General features: G+C 47.7%; 1 protein-coding gene across 3 annotated transcripts in view; it reads right to left on the reverse strand.

The window, feature by feature from the left end:
- Grh (grainy head) overlaps positions 1 to 17,568 on the reverse strand; it is a 140,108-nt gene that overhangs the window by 2,525 nt on the left and 120,015 nt on the right. The window contains exons 5-14 of one of the 3 annotated variants that reach the window (XM_076905175.1): positions 16,919 to 17,279; positions 15,299 to 15,682; positions 9,876 to 10,138; positions 8,253 to 8,421; positions 4,513 to 4,624; positions 4,072 to 4,166; positions 3,731 to 3,901; positions 3,417 to 3,602; positions 1,961 to 2,185; positions 260 to 324 (exon numbers count right to left, since the gene is read on the reverse strand). In XM_076905175.1, the coding sequence (XP_076761290.1) occupies positions 260 to 324; positions 1,961 to 2,185; positions 3,417 to 3,602; positions 3,731 to 3,901; positions 4,072 to 4,166; positions 4,513 to 4,624; positions 8,253 to 8,421; positions 9,876 to 10,138; positions 15,299 to 15,682; positions 16,919 to 17,279 (2,031 nt within the window). Of the gene's footprint in view, positions 1 to 259; positions 325 to 1,960; positions 2,414 to 3,416; positions 3,603 to 3,730; positions 3,902 to 4,071; positions 4,167 to 4,512; positions 4,625 to 8,252; positions 8,422 to 9,875; positions 10,139 to 15,298; positions 15,683 to 16,918; positions 17,280 to 17,568 lie in introns of all 3 variants that reach the window. The other 2 variants (XM_076905166.1, XM_076905185.1) reach the window with 2 other exon arrangements.

Below are 17,568 nucleotides of genomic sequence, written 5' to 3' on the forward strand. Positions count from 1 at the left end.
CAGAGACCAGAAGAGTAAGCGATTAGAAAGAGAGAGGAAGAGAAAGAGAGAGAAAGAGAGCCAGGCGGAGAGACAGAAGGAGAGAGAATCGATTTGGTTCGTATCGGATGCGTTACAGGGTGGCGGTTGTGTCGGTTCCGGAAAGTAGGGAGAGATTAGCAAACCAGGCAACGGAGAGAGTCAGGCAATGTCACCGTTATGGCATGCACTACTGTGTAGGCGGTGCATGCAAGTAAAGATGACACTCTACTAAACTTACCCCTTTGTGTTTTTGCGATAGAGGTTATTAATACTCGAGGATGCAATTTTGTACTTTGACTCAATCTGTAAAATAGAAAAAAGTAGAACATTAGAATTTTGGCAGTGCTTGCGGATCATCGGTCTGGGTACTCGTGCTCGATAATCTCTTTTCAGTTCTTTCACGCGACGACGTGACGCGACGCTCGTTGAAGACGGACGGACGGACAAATCGGGACCGGAGTGAGCTTGCCGGAGAGAAGAGAAGGGAAGAAGAAAATGAAGACGAAATGACGGAAGGAAGACACGAGGAGGCGTAGAAAAAAAAAAAAAAAAAAAAATAGAAACGAAAGATTGTAAAGAAAAATCGCGACGTCTCGTTTTCTATAGGTCGAAGGATTTATTGAACAATCAATTTTCACGGAGATTAGTTAGCACAATCGGCTTGCATAGAGAAAGGGAGTCGTTTCTGCAGAAGCAACAAGTACGCGCGTTACGGAGAGAAAGGAGGACGCGGTGAAAGAGAGATCGCGGTTTCTTTTCCACTTTTTTCTTCTGCCACGCATCTGATCGTTATTAAAACAATGCGACCGTGCGTACGTGTACAGCTGGTCAATGATGTCCAATGTTAAGAGAGTAAAATAAACGGCACCTCTAACGTCGATACCATCGACCGTACCTCGCGATCACAGGGGTTAATGATCCGTGCGCGTGATACTCATCGCGCTCCGGTCCGTATTAATTACTGTGAGGATTTTGGAGTAGTGATGCATGCGCGTTAATATTAATGTCAGCGTAATGGAACGGTGCAACAGGTATTAATAAAAATGGCCTAGTATGCCCTCGCATGCATGGCTAATACTTGTATACGTATATTATAAAATGCCTATACGTAATATCTATATGGGTGTGTATCTTGTATACGTATATATTTCGAATCTCGTGTTGCCCTCGCGCATCACTCATTACTCATACAAGGGGCACGCGCGTCAAATCGAACATGGCCCCGTGGAAACGTGATAAATTGGCCACGTCAAGATATCGCCGGTTTACGTCGCGAACGTCGATATACGTTCCGTGTGTCGCTTTCTACCTGGGGACACGTTACAACGCCGGTTTCGAAACGTTCCCGTACACACGTCGCCGCGGATGGAGACAGACTGTGAACCGAGCGATATCGCCGGTCTCGAACGCACCCGGGTTTAACGTCGTGGTACACTTATGCAATTGGCTGTCATTTCCGCGAGTGTGTCCACGCGTGATTTCACCGCTACCATTTCCCTGCCTTTTAGGAACCGATCGAGCATCGACCGAATTCATTTCGCGACATTTCGATCGCGGGTCTGCTGCGAATCGCGCGCGTGCTCTATCTTTCGAGCGGGGGATAGCGCTTCTGACGACTAATAAAAATTACGATTAACGGTTTCGAAACAAAGCGAGCCCTGATGTCGAGTACTCGTTTTCTGGAACTCTCTCATCTCAACTCCTTTCTCGCGAAGAAATACTTTCATTCTCAACGCCTGTTCGCAGCGAGAGGTCGCCCGTTCCTCACGATCTCTGACCCAACCGAATAGTATTATCAATCAAATCTGATGAGCAAACTTTCTGCTAAACTTTTCACCCGGAACGGAATTTTTCACGGAATGATCGGCAACGAGTGGTCTGCGTGTGTGTCTGGCTAAGTGTGTGCTCGATATGGAAAAAAATTCTTGACATTTCTTACAGCGTTCAACAATCCTTGAACTGTTGGCGGCGTGACGTGCAGCGGCGTGTAGACGTCCTCGGACTCCTGGCGGACGTACAGCATCACTCTCTCCTCCGCGTCGGCTGGACGAAGGTGCGGTGGCTGCTGTTGAAGATGGAGCCGATTGCCGACCCCGGAAACGACCGTGCCGGCGAGGCCTGCTTGCTGCACCCCTTGCAGCACCGATCCCTGCAGCTCCTGCACCTGCATCAGCAACGAGTCCTTCTTGTCGTGCAGGCTAGTCAGATTGTCAGGCGGAAAGTGGTTGTGGAACTTGAGGGCGGGCAAGCTGGGTCTGCCGCAGGCAGGATAAGGGCTGCTGCCCCCTGCCTTCAATCCTCCGCCCTCGCCATTACTCAGGGACGATGTGTCTGTATCGCCACCGCCCCCGCCGCCACCTCCGTAGAAGCCCGACAACTCCATCGTCGAGAACTGTCGTGGAACAAGAAACATACATTTTTTTTTTCTTTTCGACTTTTTTCGAACCATCTACTTTCCACGATACACGAGCTACGTAAATGAGCGCGCACACGTGTGTAAAGAAAAGCGCGAGGCAATTGCAATGCAACGGAGTCCGAAACGTGTCGCGTTGCATCGCATGCTGCGTTGCACTTTACGTTACACGCGTATGCACGCACTGTTATCAAACATTCACATTTTATCAGAGGCTACACTATGCTAGAGATCTTTCCAGGATGCAACAGATTCGATTTTTAAACCAGCTCTTTTGCAGAAGTCGAAACCAAACAAATCTCAACACCTATTGAACTTTTTTTTTTAATTTTCGTTCAATATCGACCATTTTATATTTGCTATCGGAGTAAAAATATATATATATATATTCATATTTTCGAGGCGTTGAATAGTAGGCTCGTCGCTGGAAATCACTACGGTCTTTGTTATGGCGATGTGAGAGTTGCGGTTAGTGGAGAGTTCTGGCGGTGTTGAGAGCAGAGGATCGTGGTGGATACTGTTTTACAGACATTTCGGGGCTATTTCATCGAGTATCTGATTAGTTCGTTTTCTTATCGCGTGTTCGAGACGATTGCAGCTAGGGACTAGCGTACAGTCTTGCCGGTTTTCGAGGCCCCAGGCTCTTCGAACTACCAACACGTTCACGGTCTCCGTTCGCCGCATGTCGAACTTGGTTCTCGTGTTGAATCGTGTGTAGATGTCCGTGAAAGTGTTGATGTTCGAAAAATTAGAGTAACGTGGCAATTCACTCTGGAGAGAGTAGAAAAGTGTGTGCAAGCTGGATACAATATTCTCTAGATAATAAACTATTATACTATTGCGAGGAACGCAACGTCATGCTCGCATCTACATAGCTTCAAAAGGACACGAAACAAAAAAAAAAAAGAGGGAAATGTAGAGTAACTAGTTGTCCTTAAATAACTTCTTCAGCATGGATCCAATCAGAAATCTCGACAAGTACCTTGTCTATGGTGTGCTCCGCTGGTGGCGAGAAGAGGACGGGTGGTTTATGAAGATCGACCATGGAGTAGAATTCGCTGCGTTCCGTGACGGAATGGTAGAGCTCGTCGAGCTTTTTCCTACCTGTGGCCGTCATCTTCCTCTTCGCCGCTCTCCTCTCTTCGTCGCGAGTCTTCCTTTCAGCTCCCTGCGCGTAAATAACACCAGGATGATTCATGAGATCGGTTGATTCGCGGTGATTTTCTTCGAATCATCGATCAAACGACGCAACGAGAGGACGACGAGGTGGAGAGGAGAAAGAAAAAAATCGGTCACCTTATCGCAGAACACTTTGATCTGACAGTAGCCACGATGCGAGGGTGGCGTATACGTGTGGGTGTGCGGTGGCGGCTCCTCGTACGTGTCCACCTGAATGTGCAGAGGCAATCCTTTCACGCCTTTTTGACTGGAGAAGTCCGTACTGAGACATTGCACCGCCACATTGATCTGTAACGCAGGATATTCTTCCATGAAAATCATTCGCTTAATATGTTGAGACCTTTATCTACCGTATGACTCGCCCGGCGCATGAATAAGCACGGTTCTATTTAAGCCACCCATAGATTGTTACATGCAAATGGAATCTCTTTAATGAATGATGAAGGACTCTCTCGTACCTTCGCCGAGGATTCGAGTGGGTTCCAATAAACGGCGATCGCATTGTGTGCGACTTCCTCTATACAGCCCACCAGTCCCACGCTGTTCTTCGTGTCTGTAATGGTATAGATCATTGTCAGAGTTGCAAATCATCGCCACGGTGCATCGAAAGGGCGCGTTCTTTCATATTCGATTCTACGGTCTGCGCACAGACGTGATCGACGATACGTTTCTGCGATTCGATCTTACCAAACATGGAACACTCCTGATCCGTGCGGCTTGCGCAAAAATATAAATCACATGTAGGCATTGCAAATGTCTACTAATAATATATGTCTGTAATGGAAGATTCGGTTTCGTTTGATGAATGCGCGAACTGATTAAGAGATAATTGGGAGCACACGGACGGCGAGGTAAGTTTAATGGCGGCACAATGCGCTGATTCTGTGCGCTTTACTTACCAGCATCGAGAATACGTTGCTTGACAGAGTGCTGCCTTCCGTGCCAGAACTGCCACGCCTTAATCTCGTCCTCTGGGCTCTTCTCTTCTCGGAACATCAACATTACCACGCTCTGCGCGACAAAACATCAAGAAAACATCGTAAGTACTTTATTAACCGTGATACTCTTAAGGGCAGATGAATGGTTTCCGCTGACGCCTTTACCATTGTATTTTTCTGCCTTTTTATGTTCTCCTTTTTTAACCAACGGGTTACACAACGGTTTTTCGTCGTTGCCTTCGTTGCTAGGTCTCGCAACATCGGTATCTCTACCGCGGCTATTGTACAGGGTACAGATTTAAGAGTTGGCATTTTTTCGTAACCGTCTCTACGCTTTGCTGAACGAATTTAACGTATAACTCTAGCTACGATAGCGTTCCACAATTTCTACTGACAGATCGAGACAGTACGAGGCGAAACCACTGATCTGTTTACAACTAACACTTGATATCTAGAGATCTAAATAGGTACAGAGCTGGAGGTAATAATGATCAGGTGCGCGCGGACTCGCATTAAGATAGAAGGTGATCATTATGAACACTTGGTGCGGGGATAAGCGCATATACGGGCACTGTACGAGCACAAAAGTGGCTATAATTTCAGACCCGTAATTTCAGGATAAAAATATATATTTATTCAACCTTTCCCTTGTTATTTCAATGTTATCGATATAAAGAACTCCTCCTTTCGTGCTGCTTTTCATTAAAAAAATATTCAAATATCGCGATTCCGCGGGAAAAAAGAGAAATTCATTTCGTACGTTTCAACGATAAAAGGAAAAGGGAACAACCGGAGGAGAGTATAACTTCGATTCGAAGAGGAAAACGCGGGGAAGCGAGCCGTCACGATTGAATCGAGAGCTTAGATTCCCGTCGATACGTTGCGAGGCAGAAGTGCGTCCGGGGCATACGCGCGATTACATGCTTCATAAATTACACGGTAGCGTGTAATTATGTAACGAAGATTATAGATCCCGACATCGACAGGCTACAATGAGCGGTTGCCGGTGCGCGGCGCGATTTTTCGAATTTTACGCATAATAATGAGACGAGCCGGCGCGTCTCCTGGTATCATTTGCCCACAATGATCCGTCGGATACGAGACAATGCTCGGTCGGTAACGGAACACCGTCGCGGAATCCGCTGACGCATCGATCGCGCGCGGCACGCGAAACGCGAAATTCGCGTGAGCGTGTGGCATCGTTCGCCTGCGACACGGGGACACGCTCGAGTGAACGCTCGAGTGCGCACTATGCGTATAAATCACGCGCCACCGTATAATCCAGTAGCATAAATTGCACCATTCGACACTGCTAATTCCCAATAAACGGCTGTGTATTCTTAGATAACCGCGTTTTCAGCGTTTTTTCCCAATGCGTTGCGACCGCGTCTAGCCCGGCGATCGTGATTCATTGGTAAAAATGCCTTGTCCTCGCCACGGGGACGGCCGAGATGCAATTATATTGATTAATTGCGAAAGGTACACAGGACAATTTTCCCGCCGCACTTTTTCTTTCCTACCGTCTCGTATCTCGCATCGAACGACTAATCGAACGGTTCGGTGTTTCGATTAAAATGGCGGCTCTCGAACGTTCGCGGAGCAGCCCGCGTCGCTGGTAATTACGGGGTATAACGTTTCGCCGTGCGAGATCGTCGATCGTGGAAGGAAGAAAAAATTTATAGAGTGTTAAGAATTGCCAATGCATGATAACTAAAAGGTATTTAATAGTTTCCAACCGGCTATACACTGTGTTGCCTGAGAAACATTGTCGTACCGGGAGTGTTTAGAATTTTTCCCCGAGCGCGGTTGCTGAAGTGCTACGTAAAATCGATGATAGCCGTGTACTGTATCGCGTAATCACTGTGTCCAAAACGAACGAAGCTGTACGATCGTAATCACGGTGGATAAAGTGTCGATACGATTCTAGGAAGGAAAAGAAACGCAACGATACAGGATCGTATACGTATACACACGGACAGATACGCACTACACAACGAGGGAATGTTACGGTCGAAATAACAACATAGAGCATAGGCACGAAGCACGCGTGACGTACGGTGCCCGAATATTGCCAAATAAATACTTGTATCGCCGTGGTGCGCCTATTTATTGTCCACAGCCCGCTATCGGATAAAGGTAACCTTCGCGAGCCAGTTACGACACGTGTCCCCGGGGCTGTTTTCGCGGGTTAACGTTTCTACCGGTGCGAGCCGTCGTACAGACTGCCGACAAATAATTTAGTATCAGGCGAGCGTTCGGTTCGGTCGTGTGCGTCGGGGTGGGCGATGAAAAATCTGCATCGGTCAGACGGCAACGATAACGCGTGCCTCGCGTGAGCGTGACATCGGCTGCCCGCGCGACAGAAGCACGCTCCGCTGCGCATACCGGCGCGCGCGCGCGCGCGCGCCTGCCTGTGTTCCTTTAAACGCTGTGCGGTTGGTAAGGATTTTTCGTGATTCGGGTGAATGGACGAAGAATTGTGCGCGGCGAGGGAACACGAGTTTATCGGCAGGCTGAGGTTAACGCGGAGAAGGACGGAGAAAGTGTTCGATCCAAGAGGAATCGGATCGCAATGGCGGAAGGATGAAATTGGCGACGTGAAGAAAAATGGAAGCTGCATTGGTAGGCGTAACGTGCGTTACGCGTGGCGAACATAGTGGAAGCGAGGAAGACGGAGTTGTAAACGAAGCAGCGAGCGAAACGAGGAGAAGAAAGCAGCGGTACTTAGAGAGCGGAGCTGATCGCGTGTAAACACCGGCGGAGATAGAGGGACGGAAAAACTGCGGAGCAAGAGAAAAGGTGAGTAACAAAGCGCGAGGGATAGAGTAATATAGCGGATAAGCGGTGAATTTGTACCCGCGGCTCTCGGCTCGGCTTTGTACGCGTGTATACACGTAGTCCGCTCGGCTCGCAACGCGGCCGGGCGCTCGATTAGCAATTAACGAGGAAGTCGTAACTCCTTCTAGCGAGATGAGGGGAGGGGGAAGGAAAGGGGGAAAAGAATCGGCAGCTTTATCAGAATGGAAATTGCTAACGGTGCGCGGTGGTGCCAATTAGAGTCGCGAGAACAAACGACCTCGTCCGACTTCTTCTTTCGTACGCGATCGCCTCGACGAGCCGCGCGAATTCTACCGCTCGTAGGAGTCGGTGAGCGAGTCCGTAATGCTATGCACGGTCCTAATGCGATTTAAGAGAGGAATACCACGAGCGCCGTTTCGCGTGATGATATTATACAACAACAGTTCGCGTGTGTTGCACGCGTGGTGCATATTGCGCCATGGTTTATAGCCGAGCGATTTTTGGCGCCACATTCTATGGGCACGTCGTAGCCAGCGCCGCCGCCATTACGGCGAACGCTACCGGCCGGTTGATGACTTCGGGTAAGGTTAGACGCGGATTTCTTAACGCGCGCTACGAGAATATTTTAGCGACGATGCGACAGGTTGATTTATCGCTTTTAATGCTATTATTTTTTTGATCAATCAATTGACTCGATATAACATCCATCATCGACGTAACCATCGTTTATGGCGAGGTGAAAACGTTCGCATTATTTCGTAATTATAGGTTTGTCCTGACTTCACTCGAAGTTTTTTTCGCGTACGAGTTTACGTCACTCGTTAGATGCAATGGACTATCGTGGGATAATCGCGGTGTGAGGGGGCGTTGGAAAAGTTAATTGTAATCGTCGCTTATGTTACCTTTACGGTCTGTCCAGCCTTCAGGGTCGGTTTGTCGGGATCAGGGACATAATCCAACGTGATACCGTAGAATTGCCCCTTGTTGATGTACGTGATTCTGTCGTCTTCGCGACGCTGCGACGTGCTAATTGGCGACTCCAGGTGGTATTTGAACCCATAGGCGGAGAATCTGTGTTCGGAATATGTATTATTAGAAGCACGATTCGTTTTTACCGATTAAAGTGATTCGACATGCGTCGATACTTCAAAACAACACGTTGATTATCGTTGATTTTAATGTAAAAAGAACTTTCGACTGTGGTTGCCAACATTTGTGTAGATCGATCGTTTCGCCGCTCGTTTCTCACAAAAAAAAAACGTATAATCTTTATATATCAAAGTACATGTAGAAGCATAGAGGTACGTTGCGCGTGGTCACTGTTAAATCGTTTTTTACTTTTTCTTCTGCTTGCGTTCCGAGTAAACAAAGATATAATAAGCTCGTAATGGCGTGATGTTGAATCAGTTCATCTCATAAACATTTGAAAAGGTATATTTAAAACGTTTCTCGAATCCACCAAGTATTTGCGGTTTTTATTGTAGACATTTCGCACAGCTTACGTCAAACACAATGACGCAGTTGCGATATGTTGCAAGGAAAGGTATGTTTTCCATTTTAATTAGAGTCGCTAAAGCTTGGCTTTGTGGCGTAAACAAAATTATTATCCGAGAGATTTGTTAACTCGACAAAGATCGCGCTTATTTTTAGATAACTGCGATCCAACAGTCGCAGCGAAGTCAATTTCAATCGATAGTTCATTTCTTCCGAATGTGAAAATCACTCGTACAACTTAGATATTAACTATTTAATTATTTCCACGTTAGATACTAAAATACAATAATCCTCTGATACGGATATTTCCGATCCAGTGCTCTCGATCAGGTTACTCGCATAGATCCTTTAATAAATCTACGTAATCAATATTCTGTCAGCTATTTTCTAAAGTTAATTATGCGACGATCCGGTGCAAGCTCCCAGTGGTCAGCTGCCCGTGAAACGATGCAGACCACTCTGAATACAGTGTCGCGAAACGCGAAATAAAAAGCGCGATTATCCTTATCCGAGGGGAAGCTCCTCCCCCGATGGCGGGCTATCGCCAGTGGAACCCAGCGAAGTTTTTCCGGCGTCGACCTATTATCTTTATCTTGTGCGACGACACACGTCGCGCGGTTTCGTATTCGCCGCGTTTTTTCCGTCGCGGTGGCTGCCGATGGGCGAACAACCGGGGCAAGGCGGTGCGCGCGAGCCGATAACCGAGCCTCGGACCGGGTGAACGGCCTGCGAACCTCTCTGCTCCTGTTCGCCGCACCGACGCCTACCTGGTTGCGGCTTATTATAACTTCTGTGTAGGTTACAAGACAACGTCCTCGTCGGCTCTTTTGTTACCAAGGACCCTCCCTTTCTGCGCTGGTTGCCGGCTGGGGAGAGCGCCTGCGAGACTGCTTAGTTCTGGGTTAAGTCGAGTTAGTCGTTCGGTGGTACGTTAAGATCTAGGTGCTATGATCTAGGAAGATTCCGTGGGGGATATTTTACCTTGCACTGTAGGTTCTAGTATAAGAATCGAGATCGTCGGAGGTACTCACATTTTTGGTATTTGGATTTTGTCCGCGTCGTTTTGCCTGCCAAAATCGTGCCAAGGTCTCGACCTCGGTGGATTCGGGTTAGGATTCGGATTGGTCGCCGCAGAGGAGACCAAAGTTCCGCGTTGCACCTGTGCTTGCGTGTGGCTCTGTTGCAGCTGTAATTGCAGATGTTGGTGGTGGTGTAACACTGCCCCGCTTTCGAGGACCACAGCGGCTCCTGCCGTCGTTCCACCGGGACATAACTCCGTGTAGTCGAAAGAGGACTGCGTAAATGACAACGATGTCTTCTGTTAGCGATCTTTTACATTTCTCGTCGACTTGTAACAGTATAGTTCGCCTGGCAATTGATACTCTATCCTCCCTAAACTTAGAAAACCGATAATTGCACGCGTCTCGATAGAAATCGTGCGTCTCGGTATTCGCTGTGAAACGCTGACAAGCATTCGCGCTCATTTCCTCAATTATTAACCCTTAACCGATAGGGTCAGAAGATGCTTGCATAACCAGCAGTATTCGAGTAACAACCAGTCTCTCTCGTGAACTTTACTCAGACACATAGCTACACAACCACGCATCGTTGCTTTCAGTCTGACCATTGACCACACTCTCCCTGTCTACGTTGATAACTTTCTCCCAAAATCCAATGTTTCCGTCAAACTTTCAAACCACATAGAAATCTCTAGGAATCATTAAAGGAAAAGTCGTCAACGTTCGATCGATATTCACTAAATTAATGGTATTTGGAATTATCCAAAATCTAGTGAGGTACAAAGCGATAACGCGAACTGTTAACGTTATTTTAGACGGAAATCTACTTAGTCAGCGACTTGGTCGGTCGCAGACGGTACGAAGTTGATCAGTTTCGGTTTTGCGTTGATTTCAAGCGAAGCAGATTGGGGGCTGCGAGCAGAATAGGCCGTTGCGGTCTCGTAAAATTGAGCAGGGCCAGCCGCACGCGCTTCCACCGGCGGTTTGTTAATAAGCGGTCCGGCTGGAGGTTGATTCCCTCGTGCATACGTCTTCGCGCGAAGGGTTCTCTACGAACGTAGGTAGGAAGATAACGCGGTTACCGCAGCTCGTTACTTGAGCTGACGAACGGCATCGCGGAAGCCATCCATCGAGCAGGAGAACGAAGAACAGGCCAATGAAGAAGCAACGAGATCGCGTTCGTCGTTCCCATCCTCCGTGCGCGTTATCTTACTGAATCAATAACAACGGTTATCCTCGATCCATAATTAGGAATAATAATATCCCCGTTTTTCCGCAGATCGTCTCTATTTCATTCGTTCCCCTGTGCACGACTAATTACGGACCGGGGAGTGCGCGCGCGCTGCACGAATGGCTCTCGGTTTTAATTGAATTTATGGGGGACGCGCGGCGAACCAGATCGCGGAGTAAACGATGAAAAACGAAGGAGAGGATCGACGTAAGAATTGTCGTAGTTTGCGGGCACGAACGCCTACGACGCAATCGATTATTGAAAATATCGTTGCGCGATCGAATTTTTCTCTCCTTCTCCGTTCGATCGATTCGTATTATTCCGCCGTGACGCGGAATCGTTTTAATACTCGGTTCTCCCCGGTGTTCCCCGCTCTCTGTGGTTGCTCGTTTAGTATTCACCAGTGTTTTAATTTATTCTTTCGCGCGATCCTGGAACACGTGTGCCGTACATGTGTTTTCACACATGTTTTTACATATCATGCAATCGCGATGCTGACAAACGTCGCAGCATTATTATTAATGTTGCGTTCATCGTGCATACAATCGAAACAATTCATTTTCCGTTGATTGTAAATTGATTTTAAGATCTATGCGCGTTCTATTGGCGAGCAATCGCTTCTATCCACTTTTGTCCCCCGTCTCGTAGTTAGTTCCGATCGACTTGGGAAACGATTGCGACCTGTGTTGCGCAATGAACGATCCTGGGTAAAATGGAGCTGAATCCAGTGGCGTAATTGTAAGATCGTTTGGGAGATCGATAGAAAATATCGGACAGCTGTTTAGAATATGAAATTACGAGGGACTGAAAAATCACCAACTTGTCGTATCGGTTCTAGCTGTTCGTCTAAGCACTCTTAATCATTGGTCCAAGTGCAATAATTTTTCCACGCGATATTATATGTCGTAATTTGGAAACTATTTAATTTCAATTTTTAATTTAATCGATTCAGTAACTACTTTTACTCATTCAGTATCTAGGGAACGGGGAACCGAAACAGGTTCAACGTTATGCTCCCTCGGTTATCCGTGCTTTCTTCGTGTGTAACGTCGGTGTTTTTCTACTTACGAAGAATGGATGGGTTGCCCAAAGCGATTTTATTTTGTCGAATATCTTAAAAATGTTATATTATACTTAATTGATATATATATTCTTAATTGAACAGGATCCAGGTAAATTCTACTTACTCACGCGTGTCTTTGTTAAAGCCAACCTGTTCCACTCCATTTGCGATTGCATACATTACCCAAATTACACTAATAAAGTGATCCGAACGCGAGGGTATAGCATAGCGTCGACGTGAAATGAATAATCCAATGAAATAGGAAATTTACACGCTCGCAAAATGTAAGATTTCTCGTGCTTATGAAACGATAAAAAGGACAAAAAAAGGTACGCGATAGAAACACGGAAAACGTACAAAATTACGCCTGTGCGTTTTAATTCGCTTGATATATTCTCGAAAATAAGCAACTCGAACGAGATTTACACACTGGCCAGATTTACATTTTCTGCCGCGGAACTTTTCAGAGAGAAAAGAAGGAAAAGGGGGAAGAATATAAAGCCACTCCTCCTGCGTTTCAATTTATTCCACATATCGCGGCCATGACGAAATCGATTTCACGACGCGGAGTTTCTCCACGTCCGCGGCGTTCGGTGTTTGCCTGGTCTCCGATGGTTTTCGTTTTATCAGCCCCGTCGGTTCGGTATCTCCGCAGCCCGTAGCGAATATTACACGGTACACATGTAGACACGTTGGAACGCAACCAAGTCGCGCGAGCGAGAACCGCCGGTAGATTTAATCCGTAATTACAAGCCTCTCAGCGTGGTGTGTGTCCAATGCAACGTGTTCTATCCGCGTTGCCAGCCGGCTGGTTCCCCTCTATCGCGGAAATCATCGATCCCCGGCGAGTTTATCCGAAATTACGCTACGCGGAGCGAAATTGTCAGCGAACGAGGAAAGCGCGGGCAAACTGGTGGCGAACCAGGGGCGAACGCTGGTTCCGTTCAAGAGCGCGCGCGCGCGCGAGCGCGTAACACCGGAGAGTTCGATGCGTGGATAGCCACTTTAATTAAGAACGAAACGGTCCAGCTTTTATTTTCAGTCGCGTGCAAGCAGAGCAGAACGGAACGCGTGTGCTTTCTAATTCGTAATGTCAACCGCAATGCTAATGACTTACTCGCGCGGATAAGCCGTCCGTTTGCCCCCGTCCAACGATTAATGTTTCCGGAAGCGGCCGATTACGCGTGACAACCGAGTCTACGTGGGTGTGATGAATCGCTTATGGAGCGGCGCGGTACACCCGGGCCCCGTTCCCCGGCCGCTTCGACGGCCGCGAAAATTATGCGGCGAGACCCCGCGAGAAACTGGGGCCCCGGGGCCCGGCAATTTGCCCTACGATACGGACGATTCGACGCGGCTCGATTCATTGTTTCCGCGGTGATTTTCCTGCGTCTAAGAACCACCACGCGAGAATCCGACTATTTTTAACGGGGAACCGTTTCCTGTTCGATTTTTCTACTCCCAAAGAGAGGATGCGGTAGGCTTCGAGCGTACCCTCGTCTAACGTCTCGAACGTTGGCTTTAGCGAGAGGTTCTAGCGAACACTGTGCTCGAGATTTTTATACTTGGAGGAAAGAATGTTAATTTGCAATCGATATCGATCTGTTTTTCAACAACGTTTCGAGAATGATCGGTTCAATTATTATACCACCTTCTGACAGGCGTTCGATCTTTATCGTCGACGCTTAATTGGTATAATAAATATTGAAGTGAACACCGAGATTTCGTTCCAAACTTTCCAGCACGCGAGACAAATTACGTTACGCCGCGGAGAAAAATCTTTCCTGTATAAGACGACTATAATTGTGCTTGCACGCTTCAATTTCACTTCGATTAGTCTTGTCTTGAACAACTTCCGGCCGAGGTGAACGCGTCGGAAAAGGTGCCAGGTATTACGCGATTCCCATCGATTAGAAACAAACGCCTCGATAGCCCTGGTAGATATGCGTTGCTGATTATGTAAATCGGCTGGTATCGTTAGCAGCCCGTGTTGGTTCTGTTCCAGAGCGCGTGTAGAGAACGATCTGCTAGATAGAATCGTGATAACCGTTTAACGCTCCCCGTTGTTCGATTAATTCGTTGATGATCATCAGAGTACGTTCGCGATGCTTGGACGCGAAATAAACGCTGTTAGAAAGCGAGCAACTTCTTCTAATCGATACCAGTTTTCATGTAAATTTAATGCTTTAACTACCTTGTAAGTAAACTTTATAAATTACTAATTGATAACTCTTCGTAAGTCAACGATTCGTCCAACTGAGAATGCAATAAATTTATCGTGCATGTATCACGAGCGAACGCGAGCAATGGGTGCACGTATGCAATGGTCGCACTTTTAACCCTTCGCTTCGTCTGATCCCCACACGTTCGTTTAACTACTTTGACGCTGTTCAACGATAAATAACGATAGCAGATAGAGTCGCTTCCAATTGAACGGGTGCGCGATGCACTTCTGTTAGCGAAGAGACTGGCTCGAGAATCGGTCCCCGCGTTTCTCACAAGTCCGCACGGTGCATAATAGAAATCGTTGGGAGGGAGAGCTACTTGAATCCGCGTCGATTCGATTAAAGTGATTCGAGACCACTTTACTAATGCGAACCTGTCGTTTACTCTATACTTGAACCGTCGTTTCAAGTTCTTACACTCGCCCTCATTAATCAAGTAAATTGCTTTCGAGCGACACGAATTCGAGTCGCTCGAGACCATTCTACGAACGCGAACCTGTTACCTCACTCGACCTGAAATATTTTCTCAAGCCCCGAGCAAAGTCGAGGTTCACTCGGTTCTCTTCTTGCCTCGAAACGCGCGTTGATCGACGCGAACAGCGCGCTACCGTGAGGTATGAGTCTCAAGCGAGTCGTAAACGCGCAAGAAGTTCCATCGCGACGATAAAGAAAGAAAGAAAGAAAGAAAGAAAGAAAGGAAGAAAGGAAGAAAAAAAAAAACGACTACTCGAAGTCCCGCTACTTTAATTGAAACGACATCGAGACAAGTAATTAGACTCGCGCGAACACGAACTTGAAGACAAATTACTCGCACCGAAGCGCACACACGCCGCGCGTTATAGCTCGTTTCATACTTGCCGTGCAATTTGCTACGTTTGATTGGATTCGGTTAAATGATCGTCCAATTTCGACTAACCTGATGGAGCGCCGTGGGTGGGTGGTGGTCTTGCCTGGGCGTGACCGCGTCCGCGCCGATCCCGGAGTCGGGGCTGGGAAGATCAACGGTCAGGACTTTGCTGCTGCTCGAGGACGAGCGTATCGCGTGTGTCGTCGCGTAAGAGCTTGGCACAACCTCGTACCTCGTGTACGAAGCGGTCGTGGTGGACAACGACGAGGAGCTCGAGGAGGCCAACGGTGGCAGCGCGTCGCCGGTCACGTAGACAGCGGTCGCCTCCTGGTGAAGTCCGCTCGGGTTTCCAGCGTTCGCCGCGCCCGTCGCCGAGGTCGACGTATACGCCGTGGACTGTAGCCGGGGGCTGCACGAGTTGTACGGGTCGTAGGGGCTGCCGTATTGTTGTACCTGCAATTTGCACATCGTTGCGTCTTCGTTGAAAACATAGCTACTTTTGCATAAGGAACAATGCGAGCGGAAACATGCTCGTAAAGGGCTGCCTTTTAAGGGATAGAACCTAACGAATAGAGGTAAATAAAAATTGAAGAAGTGGATTTATAAGTAACGCTCGGGCATTGCAACACCAAAGTTATGCACTTGCATTAATCAGAGGTGATTGTTATTGCAGATTTCACTATGAAACGTGGCAGAGCATAAAGAATTAATCTCGAGGTCGTGTCAATATCTAATATCCTTCGTTTTCATCGAGATCGAGTTCGATACTGTCCGATGTATTTGTCATAATGAAATCCAGCAATGACGCACGCTTGTCTGCTAAGAATCGGAGCTGGTAGTGTTTTATGCTTCTATCTAGATCAGGATAGGTAGTGTCGGTAATTTTTATTGGTTTCCAATCGCGGCGTATATTTTAATCGCAATGGGCCACAGCCGGGTTTGATCGAGTACTCGGTTGGATAGTGTCACGTACGTTTATCGGGACAGGTAGTGTCGAGCATGTTTGCTCGGATTGGACTGGAATCCTGAAAGTTACTCGCGCCCATTTGCCGGCTGCTTGTCGATAATCTCTGACAGACTTCTGCGAGTATTAGGCTTGTTCTGCTAGATCCGTGTAATTAGAAGAGACTCGTACGATGGGGGTAAAATAAAAGATTTCAACGCTTTCTCCGATTGTCAGCATTTGATAGTGGCCTCTTAGCATTATCATTGATGGCTTCAGCGTCGGACTCGGAATTCGCTGCGACGTTCAGATAAAAACATAGGCGTGACAATCAATTTATAAAACTACCCGTCACTGCAGGATTTCTCAAATCTGTTATCTATCATAAATTTTATCGCTGACAATAATCTCAAAGATTGATGCTTTTCACGCGTGACCACCTCGACTTCATTCCTTTCTACGTATCGTATGGCAAACAAAGATAACAATCGTTTATCGTGGACAATGAATCCGAGTATGTTTCCTTCTGGTTATTTTAACGCGGTGCAGCTTGATAACGGACATCTGTATACTTTAAAACATGTACGTAACCTACGTCGCAAGTTTCCGTCGTTTCGTCACTGCCCAATTTCTTCTCGAGGTGAGAAGAACGATATACGGGATATTTTATCGATCGTTCGCAAACAGTGCGAGACGATGAAGAGACTTGAAAAGTATCGTCGCGAATAAATACTGGATCGACTCACCTGTAGTTGATGTTGATGATGATGGTACATCCCCGGTGGCGTGGGACTCTCCGGTTGCTCCTGCTTGTGCCTCTTGCTGGACTGTTGCGCCCCTCGCGACGAGCTCAGGTCCTCTGGCTCCCTTTTGACGCCGGCGATGCCGACGCTCGAGGAGCCGTCGTGTCTGAGGGACTGCGGGCTAAGCGGAAGCGGAAGGCCACCCTGCAGGCTCTGCCCGGGACTGTGGGACTGCTGGTTGTACTGATGGAGGAAGTGCTGCAGCTCCCCTCCCCCGGCGCCTTCACCGCCTTCCATGCGATTCGTCGAACCGGAACCGGAGCCAGGCGCCTCCTGCACCAGCAGCTTCTGGCCCATCACACCCCTTCAACAGTCCGTGGAGAATCGACCTTTAACTGCTATACTCCTTTTGCGCGTCGACTTTGCCGATTCGGAATCGATCGACCGTGCGCTAAGTGCGCGTGTCGAATCGAGTCGCGAACGAAACGCTGCCTTCTCTCTTTGCATCGGCGATTCTTAGGGTAATGAAGGCTCTACGAGATGGTTGATGCTCATTCGGAATGCAAGGGTAACAGTGTACATCGTAACGAGTCGATGCTCGGGATTTCATTCGTTCACGTGGAATTAGGGAGTGTTTAAGTCATCGCTTTTCC

Source organism: Xylocopa sonorina, chromosome 1, assembly GCF_050948175.1.
Source record: "Xylocopa sonorina isolate GNS202 chromosome 1, iyXylSono1_principal, whole genome shotgun sequence".
In the NCBI taxonomy this organism is placed as follows: domain Eukaryota; kingdom Metazoa; phylum Arthropoda; class Insecta; order Hymenoptera; family Apidae; genus Xylocopa; species Xylocopa sonorina.